The 19784-nt window shown below is 47.7% G+C and overlaps 2 protein-coding genes and 1 long non-coding RNA gene across 7 annotated transcripts in view; 1 reads left to right on the top strand and 2 right to left on the bottom strand.

Annotated features, from left to right (window-relative positions):
* The window catches only part of LOC117066620, a 100206-nt gene extending 98488 nt beyond the window's left edge, over positions 1–1718 (bottom strand). The window contains exon 1 of the long non-coding RNA XR_004430412.1: positions 1028–1718. This is a non-coding gene — a long non-coding RNA (uncharacterized LOC117066620). The remainder of the gene's footprint in view (positions 1–1027) is intronic.
* Positions 1–16404, top strand: COG1 (component of oligomeric golgi complex 1). Of its 2 annotated transcripts, none has more exons than XM_033181997.1 (14): positions 1–916; positions 4579–4823; positions 4972–5153; positions 5294–5464; positions 8051–8207; positions 8748–8958; positions 9291–10082; positions 10884–11030; positions 11527–11688; positions 13429–13556; positions 14040–14148; positions 14601–14710; positions 15077–15152; positions 16211–16404. In XM_033181997.1, exons 1-14 carry the CDS (start codon positions 602–604, stop codon positions 16346–16348), a joined length of 2943 nt encoding a protein of 980 aa, XP_033037888.1. In that variant the 5' UTR covers positions 1–601; the 3' UTR covers positions 16349–16404. The 2 variants fall into 2 exon arrangements, with proteins under 2 accessions (XP_033037888.1, XP_033037889.1); XM_033181998.1 differs by having other exon boundaries at positions 585–916; positions 4559–4823.
* FAM104A (family with sequence similarity 104 member A) overlaps positions 15254–19784 on the bottom strand; it is a 23262-nt gene continuing 18731 nt past the window's right edge. For 3 of the 4 annotated variants that reach the window (XM_033182013.1, XM_033182012.1, XM_033182014.1), the window contains one exon: positions 15254–17664. In XM_033182013.1, coding sequence (XP_033037904.1) covers positions 17425–17664 — 240 coding nt within the window. In that variant the 3' untranslated portion in view covers positions 15254–17424. The remainder of the gene's footprint in view (positions 17665–19784) is intronic. The other variant, XM_033182015.1, reaches the window with a different exon arrangement.

A 19784-nucleotide genomic window follows, 5' to 3' on the forward strand; every position in this document is an offset into this window, starting at 1 on the left:
CAGGCTCTCGCAGGGAAAACGTCTTCAGGGGCTAAACGTCGATTTTAAACGAAATGAAAAACCCCCAAACGAATCAACAGTAGAGGAAAAGCAGACGCCAAACAAGGGCTCAGAACCCCTTCAGGGGCGGCGAGATAGCTCTTCCCGGGGAAGAAGCGAGGGGCGCGGATGTCCCTCTTCCTAAAACTGCACGCGGAGTACGATCCGAGCCCAAGCGGCTGCGAGCGCGCCCGAGTCTGCTCGCGGGCGCCAGGCGGCGTGAAGAGCAGCGGCTGCGGCTGCGCCAGTGCCGTCAGTCCGCGGGGCCCGATCCCGACCCTTAACTCCACAGAGGAGCTCTGCTCCTAAGGGAAAGGGAAGACCTCAGCCCCAGGATCGCAGCCAACTTGGCAACCTCACCTCCCTGGCGACCTCCCCTCCCCTCCAGCTCCCTTTAAGAAAACCCCGCGCAGGCCCGGCCCCACCCCTCGTCTGTCCCCCGCCCCTTCGGGAAGCAAACATGGCCCCCGGCGGGGCGGAAGCGCTTCCGCCCCCAACCAAGATGGCGGCGGGGCGGGACTAAAAAGGAGTAAGTGGCTCGCCCGGGGCTGACGAGTGCAGTATGGCGGCCGCTGCAGCCTCACCCGCGCTGAAGCGGCTGGATCTGCGCGACCCTGCGGCTCTTTTCGAGACGCATGGAGCGGAGGAGATCCGCGGGCTGGAGCGCCAGGTTCGGGCCGAGATCGAGCACAAGAAGGAGGAGCTGCGGCAGATGGTGGGCGAACGGTACCGCGACCTGATCGAGGCGGCCGACACCATCGGCCAGATGCGCCGCTGCGCCGTGGGGCTGGTGGACGCCGTGAAGGCCACTGACCAGTACTGCGCCCGCTTCCGCCAGGCCGGCTCGGCCGCACCCCGGCCACCGCGGGCCCCGCAGGTCAGTCCCCGTGTTCCCTCCCTGCGGCCCTGCAGGCGGGTCCCGGAGCCCCTGGCCTTGCAGGTCAACCCCGCCCCCCGCCGATCAGTTCCAGACCCCGCGAGTCCTCACCTTCCTTAGCCAGGAGAAGCTTACCCGCCCCTCACCCTTTGGGCCCCCGTCAGGGGACAACGTCAGCCTTCCTTGCACAGATGCGGCTGCTGATCCGTTCTGGAAATGCCATTCAGCAGTTTCTTCAGGCGCTTCCCCCGACTTCCGGGCCTTGATTCCCACACCTCACTGGGCTCCTTTCAATTTCAGCGGAAAACGCCAGGGGTCTCTGTCTTGATGGTTCAGCTCTCCCCTATATAACATGTCCTGACATTGTTTTTCTCAGATTTCTCCCCTATGTTGACACCTGCCCTCCAAGTCATTTCTTCCCAACCTTCCCCTTATCCCCCCACAAAAATAACTTCCACAATCCCAAATAGCTCTTCCACCCTTTGGGAGTTGTTGAGGGTAGTACCAACCGTCAAGCCCTTACCTTTATCTATGTATGTGACTGGGTCTCCCAAAGTGCTGGGATTACAGTCATGAGCCACCACACCCGGCCCTTACCTTTTAATAGCTGAACATTTTCATTTTAAGAACTAAGGCTTTTTTCATTCAGGTTATCCTTATCCCGTGTTCTTACCCGCAAACGCTATTGATAAGATACGATGAGGAAGGATGGGAGGTAAACAAACACCTCCTCATATTGGAACTGCCGCTTGCATTCCTAAAGAATATTTTTATTTATTTATTTATATTTATTTTTGAGACAGTCTGTCTCTGTCGCCCAGGCTGGAGTGCAGTGTGCCATCTCAGCTCACTGCAACCTCTGCCTCCTGGGTTCAAGCGATTCTCCTGCCTCAGCCACCCGCATAGCTGGGATTACAGGCACCTGCCACCACGCCTGACTAATTGTTGTATTTTCAGTAGAGACGGGGTTTCATTGTGTTGGCCAGGCTGGTCTCCAACACCTAACCTCATGTGATCCACCTGCCTCGGCCTCCCAAAGTGCTGGGATTACAGGCGCGAGAGCCACTGCACCCGGCCCCTTAAAGAATATAGACCTAGCAATGAACGAAGTGAAAGGGTATGGAGGGTGAAAAAGGTAAACAGGGAAGTTGTTTTTAACAGCCTGGGAGAACTTACTGGGACACAGAAGAAGAAATTGAAAAGTACAGTCTAACTCCAATTTGGAACTTTTTCATGCTACTTGAGCTTTACGGAAATCCTGGTCAGTAGACTGTATTGACACAATAGAACTATAGGAAGTTGCAGATTTTTTTAAATGAGTGACCTCATACCCCCCAAAGCTAACATTTAGTACACGTGTCCCCTTAGGTGGCCAGCCTTTGCTGTAACTGAGTCATGCTTCAAGGTTTATGAAAACGCTAACTTGAATTCTGCCTGATTTTACAAATGTATTGATTTTCATAGATGTTATATCTGATTTATTCTGGGTCAACCTCATGAAAATTTGAGTGTCTTCTTCGTTCACATGACAAAGAAACAGAAGTCCCCCAATTCCTGCTCTGAAGGAGCTTACAGTCTGGTCGAGGAAATAAATCCATGGAAACTTGACAAGAAAAAATGTAAAAAAATTTAGAACAACAGGTCAGGCACTGTGGCTCATGCCAGCACTTTGGGAGGCCAAGGCAGGTGGATCACTTGATCACAGGAGTTTGAAACCAGCCTGGGCAACATGGTGAAATCCCATCTCTACAAAAAATACCAAAAAATGAGCAGGCATGGTGGCACATGCCTGTGGTCCCAGCTACTTGGGAGGCTGAAGTGGGAAGATCTCTCGAGCCCAAGAGGTCCAGGCTGCGGTGAGCCATGATCGCACCACTGCACTCCAGCCTGGGCAACAAAGTGAGACGCTGTCTCAAAAAAAAAAAAAAAAAAAAAAGGCTGGGTGTGGTGGATCCCTTGAGATCAGGAGTTCAAGACCAGCCTGGCCAACATGGTAAAACCCTGTCTCTACTAAAAATACAAAAATTAGCCAGGCATGGTGACACACACCTGTAATCCCAGCTACGCAGGAGACTGAGGCAGGAGAATCATTGGAACCTAGGATGTTTGATTCCCAAAATAATTGTGTATATTTACCCTAGGAGTTCTAAAGGAAGTCAGTTTAGACTTGGGTAATTCTTAGTAAGGAGGGACCTTAAGGGCATGATGAAATTTGGAATTTAGGTTTCTTAGTCCATTTGTGCTGCTATAACAAAATACCTGAGATTGGGCAATTTATAATACAAGTGTATTTTTTGCAGTTCTGGGTCCAAGATCAAGGCACTGGCCTTTGATGTCTGGTGAGGGCCTTCTTGCTGCATCCTCATGTGGGGGAAAGTAGAAGAGCCTAAAAGTTGCCTCCAGCCCTTTTATGAGGCACTAATCCATTTGCTGTGGTTTGGATTTGTGTCCTGCCCACATCTCATGTTGAATTATAATCCCCAGTGTTGGAGGTGGGGCCTGGTGGGAGGTGGTTGGATCATGGAGAGGGATTTCCCTCTTTGGTCCTGTCTCATGATAGAGTTCTCATGAGATCTGGTTGCTTGACAGTGTATGGCACATCCTCCCACCTTCTTCCTGCTTGCGCCATGTAAGACGTGCCTGCTTTCCCTTCTGCCATGATCGTAAGTTTCCTGAGGCCTCCCCAACCGTGCTTCCTGTACAGCCTGTGGAACCGAGGGCCAACTAAACTCCTCTTCTTTATAAATTACCCAGTCTTGGGTTCCTTCCTCCCTCCCTCCCTCCTTTCCTTCCTTCCTTCCTTTGACAGAGCCTCGCTCTGTTGCCCAGGCTGGGGTGTAATTGCGCATTCTCGGCTCAACTGCAGCCTCTGCCTCCCAGGTTCAAGCAATTCTCCTGCCTCAGCTTCTCAAGTAGCTGGGATTACAGGTGTGCACCACTATGCCCAGCTAATTTTTGTATTTTTAGTGGAGACAGGGTTTCACCATGTTGGCCAGGCTGGTCTCAAACTCCTAACCTCAAGTGATCTGCCCACCTCGGCCTCACAAAGTGCTGGGATTACAGGCATGAGCCACCATGCCTGGCCTCAGGTATTTCTTTATAGCAGTGTGAGAATGGACTAATACGCTGTTCATGAGGGGGTTGTTTGAGAGAGAGAAAATCCTGAAGTAAGGATAGACTGAGATGAGTAGAGGCCTAAAGACCGAACCAGATGGTGGCTTGGTGCAGTCAGTACCTTCCTTGGTGAAGAGGAACAGTCAGCAAAGAAGTCCATGATGCCCCCCCAAAAAACAGAAGAAAAAGTAGGAAGGCTGAACATCAGAAAAGGATGGAGAAAGCTCACATGAGAAGTAGTCCACAGGGCTTCATGCCATCGAGGCATCAAGAGGATCACTGATAACCAGATGGTGAGATGAAAGTTTACCTCTCCATGGGGCTGAGCAAAAATGCATGCGTGTGTAGGAAAAACTATGGGCCCTTACAACACTCCTGACTCCGGCAACTCTTCTACACTGGGCTTTGATGACTTGCTGAGTTGCACTGAATCCAGCTTAATAGAAGTTTTGTATCCTTAAATACCCCCAGATTTCTTCCCAAGCCTACAGAACACTGAGATTGCTTTTGTTCGTTCTTCTGGTTTAGTTCTGTGCCTTCCCCTGCAGCCACAGCAGCCATCCCAGGAGAAGTTCTACAGCATGGCTGCCCAGATCAAGCTACTCTTAGAAATTCCTGAGAAGATCTGGAGCTCGATGGAAGCCTCTCAGTATCTCCATGCCACACAGCTCTACCTGCTCTGCTGCCACCTTCACAACCTGCTCCAGCTGGATTCTTCTAGTTCCCGATACAGTCCCGTCCTCTCCCGGTTTCCTATACTCATCCGGCAGGTGGCAGCTGCCAGCCACTTCCGGTAAGTGGATCCAGCGTAAAGAGCTTCTCTGGTGGTGGCCAAGATTCACACTACAGGTTTATGGAGTTTGTCTTCTTTCCTGATGTACCAAAGCTCTTTACCCAAGATGTGAAAAATATCCTGGTGACCTTTGTCATCATTTTTTTAGGTCAACTATTCTGCATGAAAGCAAGATGTTGCTCAAATGCCAAGCCGTGTCTGACCAAGCTGTGGCCGAGGCCCTGTGCTCTATAATGCTGTTAGAAGAGAGTTCTCCTCGCCAAGCCCTCACAGACTTCCTGCTGGCCAGAAAGGCAACTATTCAGAAACTTCTCAACCAGCCACACCATGGTGGGTGTGGCTTCTGGCCAACATTTGGTCCTTAAACATGGGATGGAGAAGGGTGAGCTGCAGGAGACCGAAGCCTCCAGGGCATCCTCGTGTCTTTCACTTTGGGAAAGGTAATCAAAGAGGATGGTTTCTTCTTTTAGGTGCTGGTATCAAGGCTCAGATTTGCTCATTAGTGGAGTTGCTGGCCACCACTCTGAAGCAAGCTCATGCCCTTTTCTACACTTTGCCAGAAGGACTGCTGCCAGATCCAGCCCTGCCATGTGGCTTGCTCTTCTCTACTCTGGAGACCATCACAGGCCAGCACCCTGCCGGTGAGCTCTTAGCTAAGCTTTGTAAATTCTGGTTCACTCAACTGATAATTTGCTCAGCATCTACCGTGTGCCAGCCACCATGCTAGGCCCTGGGGATGGAGCAGTGAACTGGACAAATAGAGACCCTTCCTTCATCGAGGCCACAGTTGAGTGGTAGAAGCAGGTATCAGACTCACAAATATGTGAATATCCATTTAGTGTCAATATTGGTCATTGCTAGAAAGACTAAGTACAAGTTGCCTTGGGAACATTGAATGGAAGGAACTCACCAAGGTCAGAGAAGGTTTCCCTGGAGAAGCCTTTAACCTGAAAGCTGAAGGTTGAGTGGAAGTCACTTAGGTGAAAAAGGCAAGGAACAGGCTTCCAGGCAAAGGGAAGAGGATGTGCAAAGATCCTGAGGCGAGGAGAAACTATAACAGCCAGTGAGGCTCAGAGGTACTGGGTAAGGGGGAGAGCTGTTTGAGCAGAGACTGGAGGTGGGGCCAGGGGCCAGATAATGCCCAGCCTTGTGAGCTAGGCTAGGGCATTTAGACTTTATCCAAAGAACAATGGAAGCCTCCTGGGACCTTCCAGGCTTGGTGTGGACCCTGTGTTATATGTGCCCATGCATCCTATAGTTTTATTTGGTAGCATTTATCTCAACTGAAATGAAATAAATGCATTTGGCTTTTAGGTGGCAATAGATCCCCTTGGGGCTAGAACGGATGCTGAGAGCTCACTTAGGAGGCTGTTGCCACCATCCAGGTGTCAGCTGCTGGAGCTTGGGTTACGAAGGAACAGTAGAGACGAAGCTAATTGCACAGCTCGGACATCTGTGTAGGAGGAGAGGCTGTGGTGACAGATTGGCTATAAGGATGTGAGAAGGGAGGTGACCAAGTTAACTAGAAAAGGAGCTGGTTGGAAGCGGCTGATGACGGGTTCACTTTGCAATGGCCCAGTGCTGTGGCTTACATCTATTATCCCAGCACTTTGGAAGCCTAGGTAGTCCAGGAGTTGGAGATCAGCCTGGGCAGCATAGTGAGACGCCATCTCTATAAAAGATAAGCATTTGCTGGGTGTGCTGGCATGCCCTTGTGGTCCCAGCTATTTGGGAGGCTGAGGCAGAAGGATCGTTTGAGCCAGGGAGGTTGAGGCTGAAGTGAGCAGTGACTGTGCCACTGCATTGCTGCCTGGATGACAGAGCGAGAACCTGTCTTAAAAAAAAAAAGGAAAGAGAGAAAACGTTGCATTGGTGATGCCTGGGGCCTTGGAATGGGACTGTGAAGTGGGCAGGTGCCTGAGAGTCCAGAACAGATCGCTGGGAGGTCTGGTTGGAGACACACTGTTGTGCATCTGCATGTGGCTGTTATTTCAAGCTGTGGGAATGGATGATGTCATCAGTAAGAAGCGATGACAGAGGACTCTGCCTTATGGAACTCCAGCAATCCAAGGTCAAATGGAGGTGTCAGCAACATTGACAAAGGAGATACAGCCAAAGGTAGAAAGGAAACAGAAGAGTGTGGTGGTGGCCAAGTGGCTGTTTCCAGAGAGAGGTGCTTATTGTCGCCTCATCTTAGCTCACTTTATCTTTCAACTCCACCTCCTTATGCTTCACTTTCCCTCTACATGCTCACATTTAGTACCTCATCCCACTCAGGAAGGGTGGGTACTGGCTGACTTGTCATGGCTTTAGAAAGCAGTACAAGGGGCCTTGGGAGGGCCCTGGGTTTCAAACTCCGGAGCGTGCCTTATACTCAGAACACAGTGAATGAGGCCTCCCAGAGTTGCACAGTGCAGGCCTGTCCCCTTCTTGACAGGTCACCTCTGAAGAGCTATGAACGACTCAGTTAATCAGAATAAGCAGTCATCGATTCTTTCCTTCCATCTTTAAGGGAGGTAGGAAGATTGAGAGGAAAGGGAAGCCATTACCTTTTACTTTTTTGACAACTTAAGTTCTACTTTGAAAACCCCCAGAAACAAAACAAAACAAAACAAAACCCAGGACTGCACAGCACTCATTTCTTCTTTCTACTCTTTGGATCCCTGTTTTTTTTCTTCCTGATCTTTGCCATTCTTCTCAACCAACAGAATGACCAGAGTTGTGGGGTGGCTGCCACACTCCCTGATGGGAGCTCACACGTGTCCTGTACTTTCTCTTTCCTTGTATTTCAGAAGTCCAGTTTGACCTTCCACAGGAAAACTTGATGAGTTTTGGAAATCCCTTCTAAGTCCATCTTTTATTTATTTATTTTTTTGGAGATAGGGTCTCGCTTTGTTGCCCAGGCTGGACTGTAGTGGCACGATCAGGGGTCACTGCAGCCTCGACCTCCTGGGCTCAAGTGATCCTCCTACCTCAGCCTTCCAAGTAGCTGCAACTACAGGTGTGCACCATGACGCCTGGCTAATTTTGTTTCCTTTCTGTAGAGGTGAGGTTTCACTGTATTGCCCAGGCTGGTCTTGAATTCCTGGGCTCAAGCACTCCACCTGCCTCAGCCTCCCAAAGTGCTAGGATTATAGGCATGAGCCACTGTAACCGACCTAACTCCCTGTTTTAATGTGTACTTTAAAGGGTGGCCTAGATGGCCTCTTACTTGGCCTTCTCTTTAGGAAAGGGCACTGGTGTCCTGCAGGAAGAGATGAAACTCTGCAGCTGGTTTAAACACCTGCCGACGTCCATCGTCGAGTTCCAGCCAACACTCCGAACTCTTGCACATCCCATCAGCCAGGAATACCTGAAAGACACACTGCAGAAATGGATCCACATGTAAGTAGCCAGAAAGAGCTTCCCTGCCGCTGGCAGGAACTACCCGTGCAGCCTTGTACGGAGCATTACGAGGGTCAGCAAGGTATGTGCAGAAAGCCTGTCCTGGATGGCGTGCTGCCCATCAGCCACTTCCTCTGTGGCCCATTGCCACCTTTGAGGTCATTCAGCACCCACCAGGGGAGAACCAAGAAGGAATTTGTCTTTCAAAAGGTTATGTGGGAGTTTTAAATTCTCTTTATGTGAAAGTTCTGCAACTCCTGTTTTTACTTAATGCATTGGTTTTTTAAGCCATTCCACAGAGTCCAGACTTCCTTATATCCTCGGGGAAGCAAGGGTAGGTCTGGTGCGGGCAACAGACTGCATGCCCCAACCCAGCCTAAAGGCTCTGTGTTGCTACAGATCTATCAGTCCTGAGACACATAGGTATTTATCTATTGGAACTCAGATAAGAGATTGTCAAATGGGATTCTGATGTTTTTCTTAATAAAGATGTGAACACCATGCCTCTGATGGAGCCCAAAGAAAACGATTCTGTTGCAGGTGTAATGAAGACATTAAAAATGGGGTCACCAACCTGCTTATGTACGTGAAGAGCATGAAGGGCCTCGCGGGAATCCGGGACGCTATGTGGGAGTTACTCACCAATGAGTCCACCAATCACAGCTGGGATGTGCTGTGTCGGCGGCTTCTGGAGAAGCCACTTTTGTTCTGGGAAGATATGATGCAGCAACTGTTCCTTGACCGATTACAGGTGAGCTGGACAGTCACATGGTCTACCTGTTTTATGGCCAATCCTAGTGGTATTTTGACAGTCTTGCGAGACTTCTGTCACTTCCCAAGTATATTCTTTTCCTGCTTAGTAACAGATACAGAGTCTAGAGCTGAAAATACACCAGGCCTCTGTCACTTGGTCGGGAATGGGCCCATGTTCATCAATAATGGTTTTATTCTCTGCCAACACCATGCCATCTTTCTGAAGATGGTGAACCTTCTGAATGCTAGGATAAATTACCATTTGGTACCCTTGTTTTGAAGTGTCCTTAAAGGCACTGTGATTAGAACTCTTCTGTCATTCTCTTTCAGACTCTGACAAAGGAAGGCTTTGACTCTATCTCCAGTAGCTCCAAGGAGCTCCTGGTTTCAGCTTTGCAGGAACTTGAAAGCAGCACCAGCAACTCCCCTTCAAATAAGCACATCCACTTTGAGTACAACATGTCGCTCTTCCTCTGGTCCGAGAGTCCTAATGACCTGCCTTCCGACGCAGCCTGGGTCAACGTGGCAAACCGGGGTCAGTTTGCCAGTAGCGGCCTCTCCATGAAAGCACAAGCCATTAGCCCTTGTGTACAGAACTTCTGTTCTGCCCTGGATTCTAAGCTGAAGGTTAAACTAGATGACCTCCTGGCTTACCTCCCCTCTGATGACGCATCACTGCCCAAGGACGTTTCTCCCACACAGGCCAAGAGCTCTGCTTTTGACAGATACGCAGACGCAGGGACTGTGCAGGAGATGCTGCGGACTCAGTCCGTGGCATGCATCAAGCACATCGTGGACTGCATCCGGGCAGAGCTGCAGAGCATTGAAGAAGGTGTGCAAGGGCAACAGGATGCCCTCAACAGTGCTAAGCTGCACTCAGTTCTTTTCATGGCCAGACTCTGCCAGTCCCTGGGAGAGCTGTGCCCCCATCTGAAGCAGTGCATCCTGGGAAAATCAGAGAGCTCAGAGAAACCAGCAAGGGAGCTTCGGGCTCTGAGAAAACAGGGAAAGGTGAAAACTCAGGAAATCATTCCTACACAGGCCAAGTGGCAAGAGGTTAAAGAAGTACTCCTCCAGCAGAGCGTGATGGGCTACCGGGTCTGGAGCACTGCAGTTGTGAAAGTGAGTGATGTAACTTCTTCTTACCCCTGTCTTGTCTCACTTTTGTCATATTCCAGTCTTGCCAACCGCAATCAGTTCCTTCAGCAGTAAAGGCAAAACATTTCTTATTTCATAGTTATTTTATCTCTGCTAGAAAGTTCAGTAAAAACTTTTTCATTCATTTTTAGCTTAGATTCTGTAGACAGAAAAGCTGCATTTTTTCCTTGCATCAGAGAAGAATGAAAGACTTTCTGCCTGTATTTCCTCTCTTTAACCTAAATATCATATTCCCAGTAGTCTCCACTTGTACCTTAAGAGGTGGTATTTGGGCCAGGCATGGTGGCTCATACTTGTAATCCTAGCACTTTGGGAGGCTGAGATGGGTGGATTGTGTGAACCCAGGAATTCAAGACCAGCCTGGGCAACATGATGAAACCCCCTCTCTACAAAAAGTACAGAAATTATTCTGGTGTGGTAGTACATGCCTGGAGTCCCAGTTACTTGGGAAGCTGAGGCAGGAGCATTGCCTGAGCCCAGGAGGTCGAGGCTGCAGTGAGCCGTGATTGCGCCACTGCAGTCAGCCTGGGAGAAGAGCAAGACCCTGTCTCAAAAAAAAAGAAGTGGCATATGACATTTATAGGGTAGTTAGCAACAAAATTCCCAGGGCTGACATCATTGATAATTAGCCAAAAGAGGACTGATACCATCACTGTTCCTACAACTTCAGTAGCTTGAGCTGTTTTCAAGATTACGCAGATTGTTTTAAAGAAACTCTACAGAGGATCTGAGTGGCTCGTATGGATATTTGCCTTTTATTACCAGGTTTTGATTCATGGATTCACCCAGTCATTACTTCTAGATGATGCTGGCTCAGTCCTGGCCACAGCCACCAGCTGGGATGAGCTAGAAATTCAGGAGGAGGCAGAGTCTGGCAGCAGCGTCACATCCAAGATCCGACTCCCTGCACAGGTGAGCAGGTCCCATCCCAGCAGGCACCATGGGCTGAAAAAGGGAATATAACTGCTCTGTGGAAAAGAAGAAAGATTTTAGAAAATCATTCAACATACAACTGAGGAATCGCTGAAAATAACATCTGTAACTTTCTACTATGGGGCACAGTAGATGTAGGGCTAAGTAAATGGCAGACTGTTCCAGAAGTCAGTTAACCATTCTTTCCTGTTGTAGCATAGGCTCAGTGCTAATTAGAGAACCACTTACTTGCCGTGAAATCAGCAGCATAAAACACAGGCACCTCTGCTAGATCAGTCTCAGACCGCAGAGGGGGTAACAGCAAATTGCACTTAACCAGCGGTCTTGTGTCTGCTCAACAGTCTGCCCATAAGAAGTGTTGCTGAGAGGGGCCAAAGTCCTGGCAAACAGGCCTTGTAAGATTAAGTGGGTTCACTTTCACGGTGTGTCATTTAATTGGTGCAGTTGGCAATGTGACATTTCTTTGTTCTTTTAGCCATCCTGGTATGTACAGTCCTTCCTGTTTAGTTTATGCCAGGAAGTTAATCGGGTTGGAGGCCATGCCTTGCCAAAGGTGACATTACAGGAGATGCTGAAAAGCTGTATGGTTCAAGTAGTAGCTGCCTATGAGAAACTTTCCGAAGAAACACAGATTAAGGTAGGTGTCTGAATGTTTGCCCATTAAAAACACAAATTAAACAAAACAAAACCTTAGTTTTTGTCTTGGGTTTGAGCAATTCACATCAAAGACTCAGACTGTTAAGGATCACCCAGCCCAGGCATCAGGTCCTGTCAAAATGCTCTATCTTAGGAGTGGCCCCCAGCGCTGTGAGTTTACTTACACCCATTCTAAAGAGTCGAGCAGATCTTCGCTAAGAAGGCAGCTCAGCACAGATGGAAAGACCAAGACCCAGAACTTTGGGAGGCTGAGGTGGGAGGATGGCTTTAGCTTGGGAGTTCGAGGCTGCAGTGAGCTATGATCGCACCACTGCACTCCAGCCTGGGCGACGAAGCAAGACCCTGTCTCTTAAAAAGACAAAACAAAAAAATCAAAAACACAATGAAAAGGATCAGAGCTTCAAAATAAAAGACCTGGCTTCCAACCTCAGTGCTGCCACTTGTTCACTGGCGGCTCCGGGCAAATCATTAATCTCTGTTTCCTCAGGACCAAATGTGATCCTGTAGATAAACTGCTCAGTGGTTTCCTCACTTGTAAAAGGCAGACAGCCCCTCCCCGTCCCAGCCACAGCACACCTACCTCAGGGGTGACTGTGGGGAGTTAGAGAATGGTTGCCTGCCACACAGTGTGACACACAGAGGTGCTCGCTTACAGGGAGTTCTTGTCTCCCAACCCTTCACACCACTTTCACTGTCTAGGAAGCGTTCTGCCCTTGGCGTATAATCCCATTTCATTTGTAACTTTTTTTTTTTCTTTTTTGAGACAAAATCTCACTCTGTCACCCAGGCTGGAATGCAGGGGCGCCATCTCAGCTCACTGCAACCTCATCCTTCCAGGCTCAGGAGATTCTCCCACCTCAGCCTCCTAAATAGTTGGGACCACAAGGCATGCGCCAGCACACCTAATTTTTGTATCTTTTGTAGAGACAGGTTTTGTGATTTTGCCCAGGCTGGTCTCAAACTCCTGGGTGCAAGCAAGTCTCTCGTTTCGGCCTCCCAAAGTGCTGGGACTATGGGCAGAAGCCACCATGCCTGGCCAGTAACGTTTTTTAAGAAGGAGCATGTCAGGCGCGGTGACTGACACCCGTAATCCCAGTACTTTGGGAGGCCCAGGCAGGTGGATCACTTGAGGCCAGTAGTTCGAGATGCGCCTGGCCAACATGGTGAAACCCCATCTCTACTAAAAATGCAAAAATCAGCTGGGCATGGTGGCGTACATCTGTAGTCCCAGCTACTCAGGAGGCTGAGGCAGGAGAATCGCTTGAACCTGGGAGGCGGAGGGTGCAGTGAGCCCAGATTGTGCCACTGCACTCTAGCCTGGGCAACAGGGTGAGACTCCATCTCAAAAAAAAAAAGTCCCAAGAAGGAACAAATCCTGATTTTGGAAAGAATTCAGTAAGTCTTCTCTAATGAGCTGCTTCGAAATACTTCTCCTTCATGCAAAGAGCCTTTTTTTCCCCCTTTAGAACCACCATTTACAGCATCTGAGGCCTTTTTTAAGGGCCATTTCTCTTCCCTGCTGTTAAGTTTTTAATTTTAAGATCAAGTTTCTAACATAACTTGTTTTGTTGTTGTGAGATTAAACTGACCATATGAGTATTAAAACCATCTGCTTCTGAAGAGCAAGCTGAAACTCAACCAAAACATGAAGCTGTTTATTACGCTCACATAACAACAAGTCCTCTCTCTTCATGGGTGGGGACCGGGAATTCATTTGCAGAAAGAAGGTGCATTTCCAGTCACCCAGAACCGAGCGCTGCAGCTGCTTTATGATCTGCGTTACCTCAACATTGTTCTGACAGCCAAGGCTGACGAGGTGAAGAGTGGCCGGAGCAAGCCAGACTTCAGGTGTCGTATCCTCTGCTGAGCTATGTCAAGGCAGTCTCTTCCAAAAGCAGATAGTCCCTTTGCTGGGAAGCCACCAGAGTCAGCCTGTTATATACAGCACATTCTTTGTGTTTGTTTTGAACAGTAAGTGCTCATATTACCAGCAAGTTAAATAACGGCCGCCTGCTGGATGAATGCCATGGTCAAGTGAAATAGGTGGACTCTCATTCCTCTCTCTTCTGAGTCAGCCTGGCAGCTGCTGAGTATCATTTGAGCACTTAGTGCTCTTCTTATAGACAGAAGAGGGGGAAGGGGTGGGCTTCACTTAGACGTCAGGTTGAAACTCTTGAGGGTGACTTAAGCACTATCATCAGTGACAAATGTACTAAGCCAACAACTACGTAGAATAAAATCCAACTCTTAAGATTTCTACAGCAGTAGGATATTATGATTGTTTTTGATCCTAAAAAATGTGGACAGTAATGATCCTAATCCTTTTCTCAGAATTGAGAAAGTGACTGACCACCTGGAAGCCCTCATTGATCCATTTGACCTGGACGTTTTCACACCACACCTTAACAGCAACCTTCATCGCCTGGTGCAGCGAACTTCTGTGAGTCAAATCAAAAACATGCTCCGTGCGAACCAAGTGCCACAGGCTGAAATGACAAAATTAACCTGCTCCAGCACGTAATACTCCAGAATGCAGCATAGAGAGGGGGATAAGCCACAAATAGCCGAGTGTAGTTACGAGGGCTGAAAGACGATTAGATAAAATCTCACACACTGAGGCAACCAAGATTTGGCCCCTTTTGTTGTAAATAAGGATTATTACAGTTTTATCCAGGCATCAGAAAGAGGAATAAAACACTCCCTGCCTCTCAGATTCTGACCTGTGGGCAGTGATGAAAAGTAATCGTGAAGCATTCACACACTCAGAACATTCCCCAAAATGATGCTTAGAGATACGATAGTGATTCGTGACTTTTTTTTTTTTTTTAACCTTTCTTTTACCTGCACAATGAAACCTCTGCATTTTATGGAGCTCCACTTCTTGTCTGCCAGGTTCTGTTTGGATTGGTGACTGGTACAGAGAATCAGCTCGCCCCCCGGAGCAGTACGTTCAACTCCCAAGAACTCCATAACATCCTGCCACTAGCATCCAGTCAGATCAGGTAAAGGCTGCTAAGAGGCTTCTGCTGGGCACTTTGGGAGGCGGAGGCGGGCGGATCACGAGGTCAGGAGGTCGAGACCATCCTGGCTAACACGGTGAAACCCCGTCTCTACTAAAAATACAAAAAATTAGCCGGGCGTGGTGGCGGGCGCCTGTAGTCCCAGCCACTCAGGAGCCTGAGGCAGGAGAATGGCGTGAACCCGGGAGGCGGAGCTGGCAGTGAGCCGAGATCGCGCCACTGCACTCCAGCCTGGGTGACAGAGCGAGACTCCGTCTCAAAAAAAAATAAATAAATAAATGAAGAGGCCTCGACTGGGCCCCAGAGCTGCCTGTTTGTGCTACTAAATTCTTTCCTCTTGTTTTGGAGGTTTGGACTTCTCCCACTGAGCATGACAAGCACTCGAAAGGCTAAATCAACCAGAAACGTCGAAACAAAAGCCCAGGTTGGTGCCAAGAGCAAAAGGCTCATCCGTGGATGGGTCCCCACCTCCCACCGAGGAACCCAATGATCAGCGCCCTTTTAAATAACTGATAAAGAACTGAATGACACAATGCACTAATGCTGCTTTTAATGGCGGCGCAATAGAGAAGTACAAGGTTTTACTAGCTTGAGCTACTAGAAGGTGTAAAAGATGCCCACTGACACTACCAAGTAGCCTCTTAATAGAAATGTAGAAAATATACAGGACAGGATGGAGATGATCTCTTGAATTTAGTAGGGTGAAAGAGTTAACTGCCAACCCGGCACCATCATTGTACTTGTTTGGAAAAAATCTGTTTTGTTCTGATGATGACGGTTTTATCTTCCCTTTTAGTTGGGTGGGAAATAATAGAAAAGTTCTTTCACCAAAAGTTTGACATTTTCTTGTTAATACACGTTTCGTTTCAGTAGGATGCCAACTGTTAAGCCTGCAGGAGTCCTCCTGGGTATTTCTGAATTGTGCTGTGTGCACGTGTGTTTGAAAGCTCAAACAGCTTGTCTTCTTACAGCATCGAGTCGTTTGCTTTATTGTTAGACACAATATTAGCAGTGTATCCTTTCCGTATTCCCTACCATCGAACCCATTAAGATCTAAAATCCGTATCAAGTATCTGGCTTTAAAAGTTGGGAGATGGTAGTTAAAAAAAAGAAAGCTCTTGCAAAAAACCATCCAGTCCGTAAGCATGGGCTATGTTGCAGCCTCTTCCAGAACAGTTTCCACTGCAGTGATCTTTCAGTTCTGCCCACATTATGTTAGCAGGCTGTGGAGAGAGGTGCCTTTGTCTACCCTTTTCCCAGGACAGTCCTCATTTCCAAATTCTAGTTTTGTCACAAAGGCTCATGCTGTTCCCTGTGTCCTCGTCAAATCTGGACCGACAGCAGAGTCCTCTGACTAGAGCCATCATGCTTCTCAGCTCCGCTGTGTGTGCCGTGTGGACTCTGAGTGGCGTCGTGTGGAGGGCGAGTGGGCAGGAGGGCTCAGGTCAACTCTAAGGCACTTTTCTCTACATCCAATGGCAGGTTGTCCCACCGGCACGCTCCACAGCTGGTGACCCGACAATTCCTGGCTCCTTGTTCAGACAGCTCGTCAGCGAAGAAGACAACACGTCTGCACCTTCATTATTCAAACTGGGCTGGCTCTCTAGTATGACTAAGTAACATGGCAACACGTCTGTCTCTCCCTAAATAAATACTACCACATTATTTCTTCTAAAGATGCCTCTGCTCATCTGATTCTCAGCCACACCAATCTTTACAGTTTCACTGATGGAATGTGGCCCCCTACTTACTGTTGGGGGTTACGTTTAAGCATCAGGTTAATCCTTGTCCCATAATTTCACAATACTTGTTGCTTTAGACATCAGTTCAGGTAGCTTACATTTTATTAGCATTCAACAACGCCTTAATTGTTGACACTACAAGGTGGACTTGTCAATGAGATCACATAAGCTGCTGACTGACCAAGTTTGTAGGACAAAAAGTCATAACGTATTACTTCACTTGCAGAACTGTGCCATGTTTCCTACTAAAGTCTGAGGTGCAGACTCTGGAGGAATAGTGACAGAAGTTATCTGGGTATACAAGAATCTAAAAGACATTCTCCCTGGAAATACAAATATATAACAAAGAGTAGAGACTATTATTAGGGAGGGTGCTTCACTGACAGTCTGAATTGGATCTGATTATTCTCCTGTTACACAGGAGAAAGTACTTTCAATAGAACATCTACATACTGAGAGGTAGTATGGCAGTTAATTTCAGTGCAAGACTGAATCAAGCTTCCTATATTTTGGAAAAAAACTTATGTTTTTTCATGGAAACTAGATACTCTTTACTAGTTTATTGAATAAAAAAAATTGAAGATCCCGCATTTTTAAAAGGCTCTTTACATCAAGTAGAGTTTCTAGTTGACAGATTTGGAAATCAGTCTGAATGGGACATACTATGGATTCAACACACAGAATGAGTTTTCCTCAAACCACTACCTTGACATAGATTTGATACCCTCCCTCAAAAGAATCCTATAAAAAATCGCTTCAAAGCCTCTCTGAAATTGCAATAGTGCAGCAAAACCACAAGTAAACAACTGCCTGTTAACCTGTTATTTCAAATATAGACTGAAAAGCCAACAGGCATTTTTCATGTGCAATTTTTCTTTTAAAACAAGTTGTAAGTTGAAATATCAAATCTGCACAGCGCTGTCCCTTCACAGAAGGCAAGAAACTGCCGGCACATCATGTCAGAGGCCGCCCTCGGTGCTGTAGGCTGTGGAAGTGGGCCTCCCTCAGGGTCTGGTTGATGTGGAAGTAGAGGCCTTGGCACAGCGCAGACTGCTCGGGCACGGGCTGAGGCGTGTTAGGGCTGGATCCAGCCATGGTCTGGCTCAAGCTGCCTTCCGGCCCACTGGCCCTGTCCGGGCTGTTGATGCTGCTGCTGCTGCTGCTGCTGCTCCCACCACTGTCACTGCCTGAAGACTGGAAAGAAGAAGAAAGAAACAGGGTCACAATCAGGCTGTTTTGTTTAAGAGCTTTACTGTGGTTTCATGTACAGTGCTCTATTAAGAGTACCTTTCCAGTTCAGCTTGAGGATGAAGACATACACTGGGCTTTGGAATTTATAAAGTGTGCTCTCCTAAGACGTCTCATCCTCTCCTCACAGCCACCCTGTCAGGCTGAGCAGGATTTACTGTCCCTAATACACAGATCTAGGAGGATGGGTCCAGGTTCAAGCACGGGCCCTAACTCCAAATCCCTTCAACTATATCCTAATTCTTTTACACATATTCTCTACCTGCTTTTCCCATCCATTCAATTATTTCCAACCAAAGAAGGAAGTTCTCAGCCTCCAAGAGAATGTATCAGTCATTGGGACAGGGTATAAAAAGTGACAAATAAGATGGCTTCTGGGCACGAGTGAGGATAAAAACTAAAAGCTTATGCCAATTTTGTGATCATCATGGACACAAAATGGTATTCTGTAACTGCAGGACAGACCCTGAAAGGACAATAGACTTCTGGTCAAGTTATCTTATGTTGGCATTATTGCAGTTCATATGTACATGTGTGTACATGAGCGTGCCTAATTTTTTCTTTCATGTAACTAACAGGACTTGGTGTTTTGGTCATCTTGGAGAGGCTACTCGGAGATCCCTGATAAGAGTCACTTTCATTCTGCAGTTCATGTTTTTAAAAAAAAGTCACTTTCAGAAATTTCTGCCTTCCACCACTAGGACTCTCAAAGGGGAGGGTAATGTGAAGGGCCCATTTCAGAATGACGGTATTTTACAATTTATTTTATTTTATTTTATCTTTTTTGGAGACAAGGTCTCACTCTGTCACACAGGCTGGAGTGCAGTGGATCAAGCTCACTGCAGCCTCAATCTCCTGGGCTCAAGCAATCGTTCCACCTCAGCCCCCTGAGCAGCTCGTACTACATATGTACGTCGCCATGCCCAGTACATTTTTTTTTTTTTTTTTTTTTTTTTTTTAGCAGAGACAAGATCTCGCTATCTTGCTCAGGCTGCTCTCTAACTCCTGAGTTCAAGCAATCCTCCTGCCTTGGCCTCCCAAAGTGCTGAGATTACAGGCATGAGCCACCATGCCCAGCCTTATTTTACAATTTTACTGTTGCATTTCTAATAAATGACAACCCTGATAATTCAATTGGTGGTACCTTTCTGTATTTACAACTCAATACAATATTGTATTCAGCACATGAGAAAGAATTCTAGTAATTAATATCTAGCATATATTTTCTTTTAACTTAGCCCTTTAATACATCCAAACTTATATTCCCTTAGGCAAAGACATTGGTTCTGAAATAACTGGTTACAACTAGGTAAAGTCTTACACATAAAAAAAACAAGACTGGAGGCCGGGTGCAGTGCCTCACACTTGTAATCCCAGCACTTAGGGAGGCTGAGGCAGGTGGATTGCTTGAGTGCAGGAGTTCGAGACCTGGCCAACATGGCAAAACCCCCATCTCCATTAAAAATACAAAAAGATCGGCTGGGTGCAGTGGCTCATGCCTGAGGTCAGGAGTTTAAGACCAGCTTGGCCAACACGGAGAAACTTCATCTCTATTAAAAATACAAAAATTAGCCGGGCATGGTGGAGGGCACCTGTAATTCCAGCTATGAGGGAGGCCAAGGCAGGAGAATCACTTGAACCTGGGGGACAGAGGTTACAGTGAGCCGAGATCGTGCCATTGCACTCCAGCCTGGGCAACAAAAGTGAGACTTTGTCTCAAAAAAAAAAAAAAAAAAAGGCCAGGTGCAGTGGCTCATGCCTGTAAACCCAGCACTTTGGGAGGCCGAGGCCGGCAGATCACGAGGTCCGGAGATCGAGGCCATCCTGGCCAACATGGTGAAACCCCGTCTTCATTAAAAATACAAAAACTAGCTGGACATGGTGGTGTGCACCTGTGGTCCCAGCTACTAGGAAGGCTGAGGCAGGAGAATTGCTTGAACCCGGGAGGCAGAGGTTGCAGTGAGCCGAGATCATGTCACTGCACCCCAGCCTAGCAACAGAGCAAGACTTCGTCTCATAAACAATACAAAACACACAAAAAAAAGAAAACAAAAAAGTTATCTGGG

The sequence above is a fragment of the Trachypithecus francoisi genome, unplaced genomic scaffold, assembly GCF_009764315.1.
Source record: "Trachypithecus francoisi isolate TF-2019V2 unplaced genomic scaffold, Tfra_2.0 Lachesis_group20, whole genome shotgun sequence".
Taxonomy (NCBI): Eukaryota; Metazoa; Chordata; class Mammalia; order Primates; family Cercopithecidae; genus Trachypithecus; species Trachypithecus francoisi.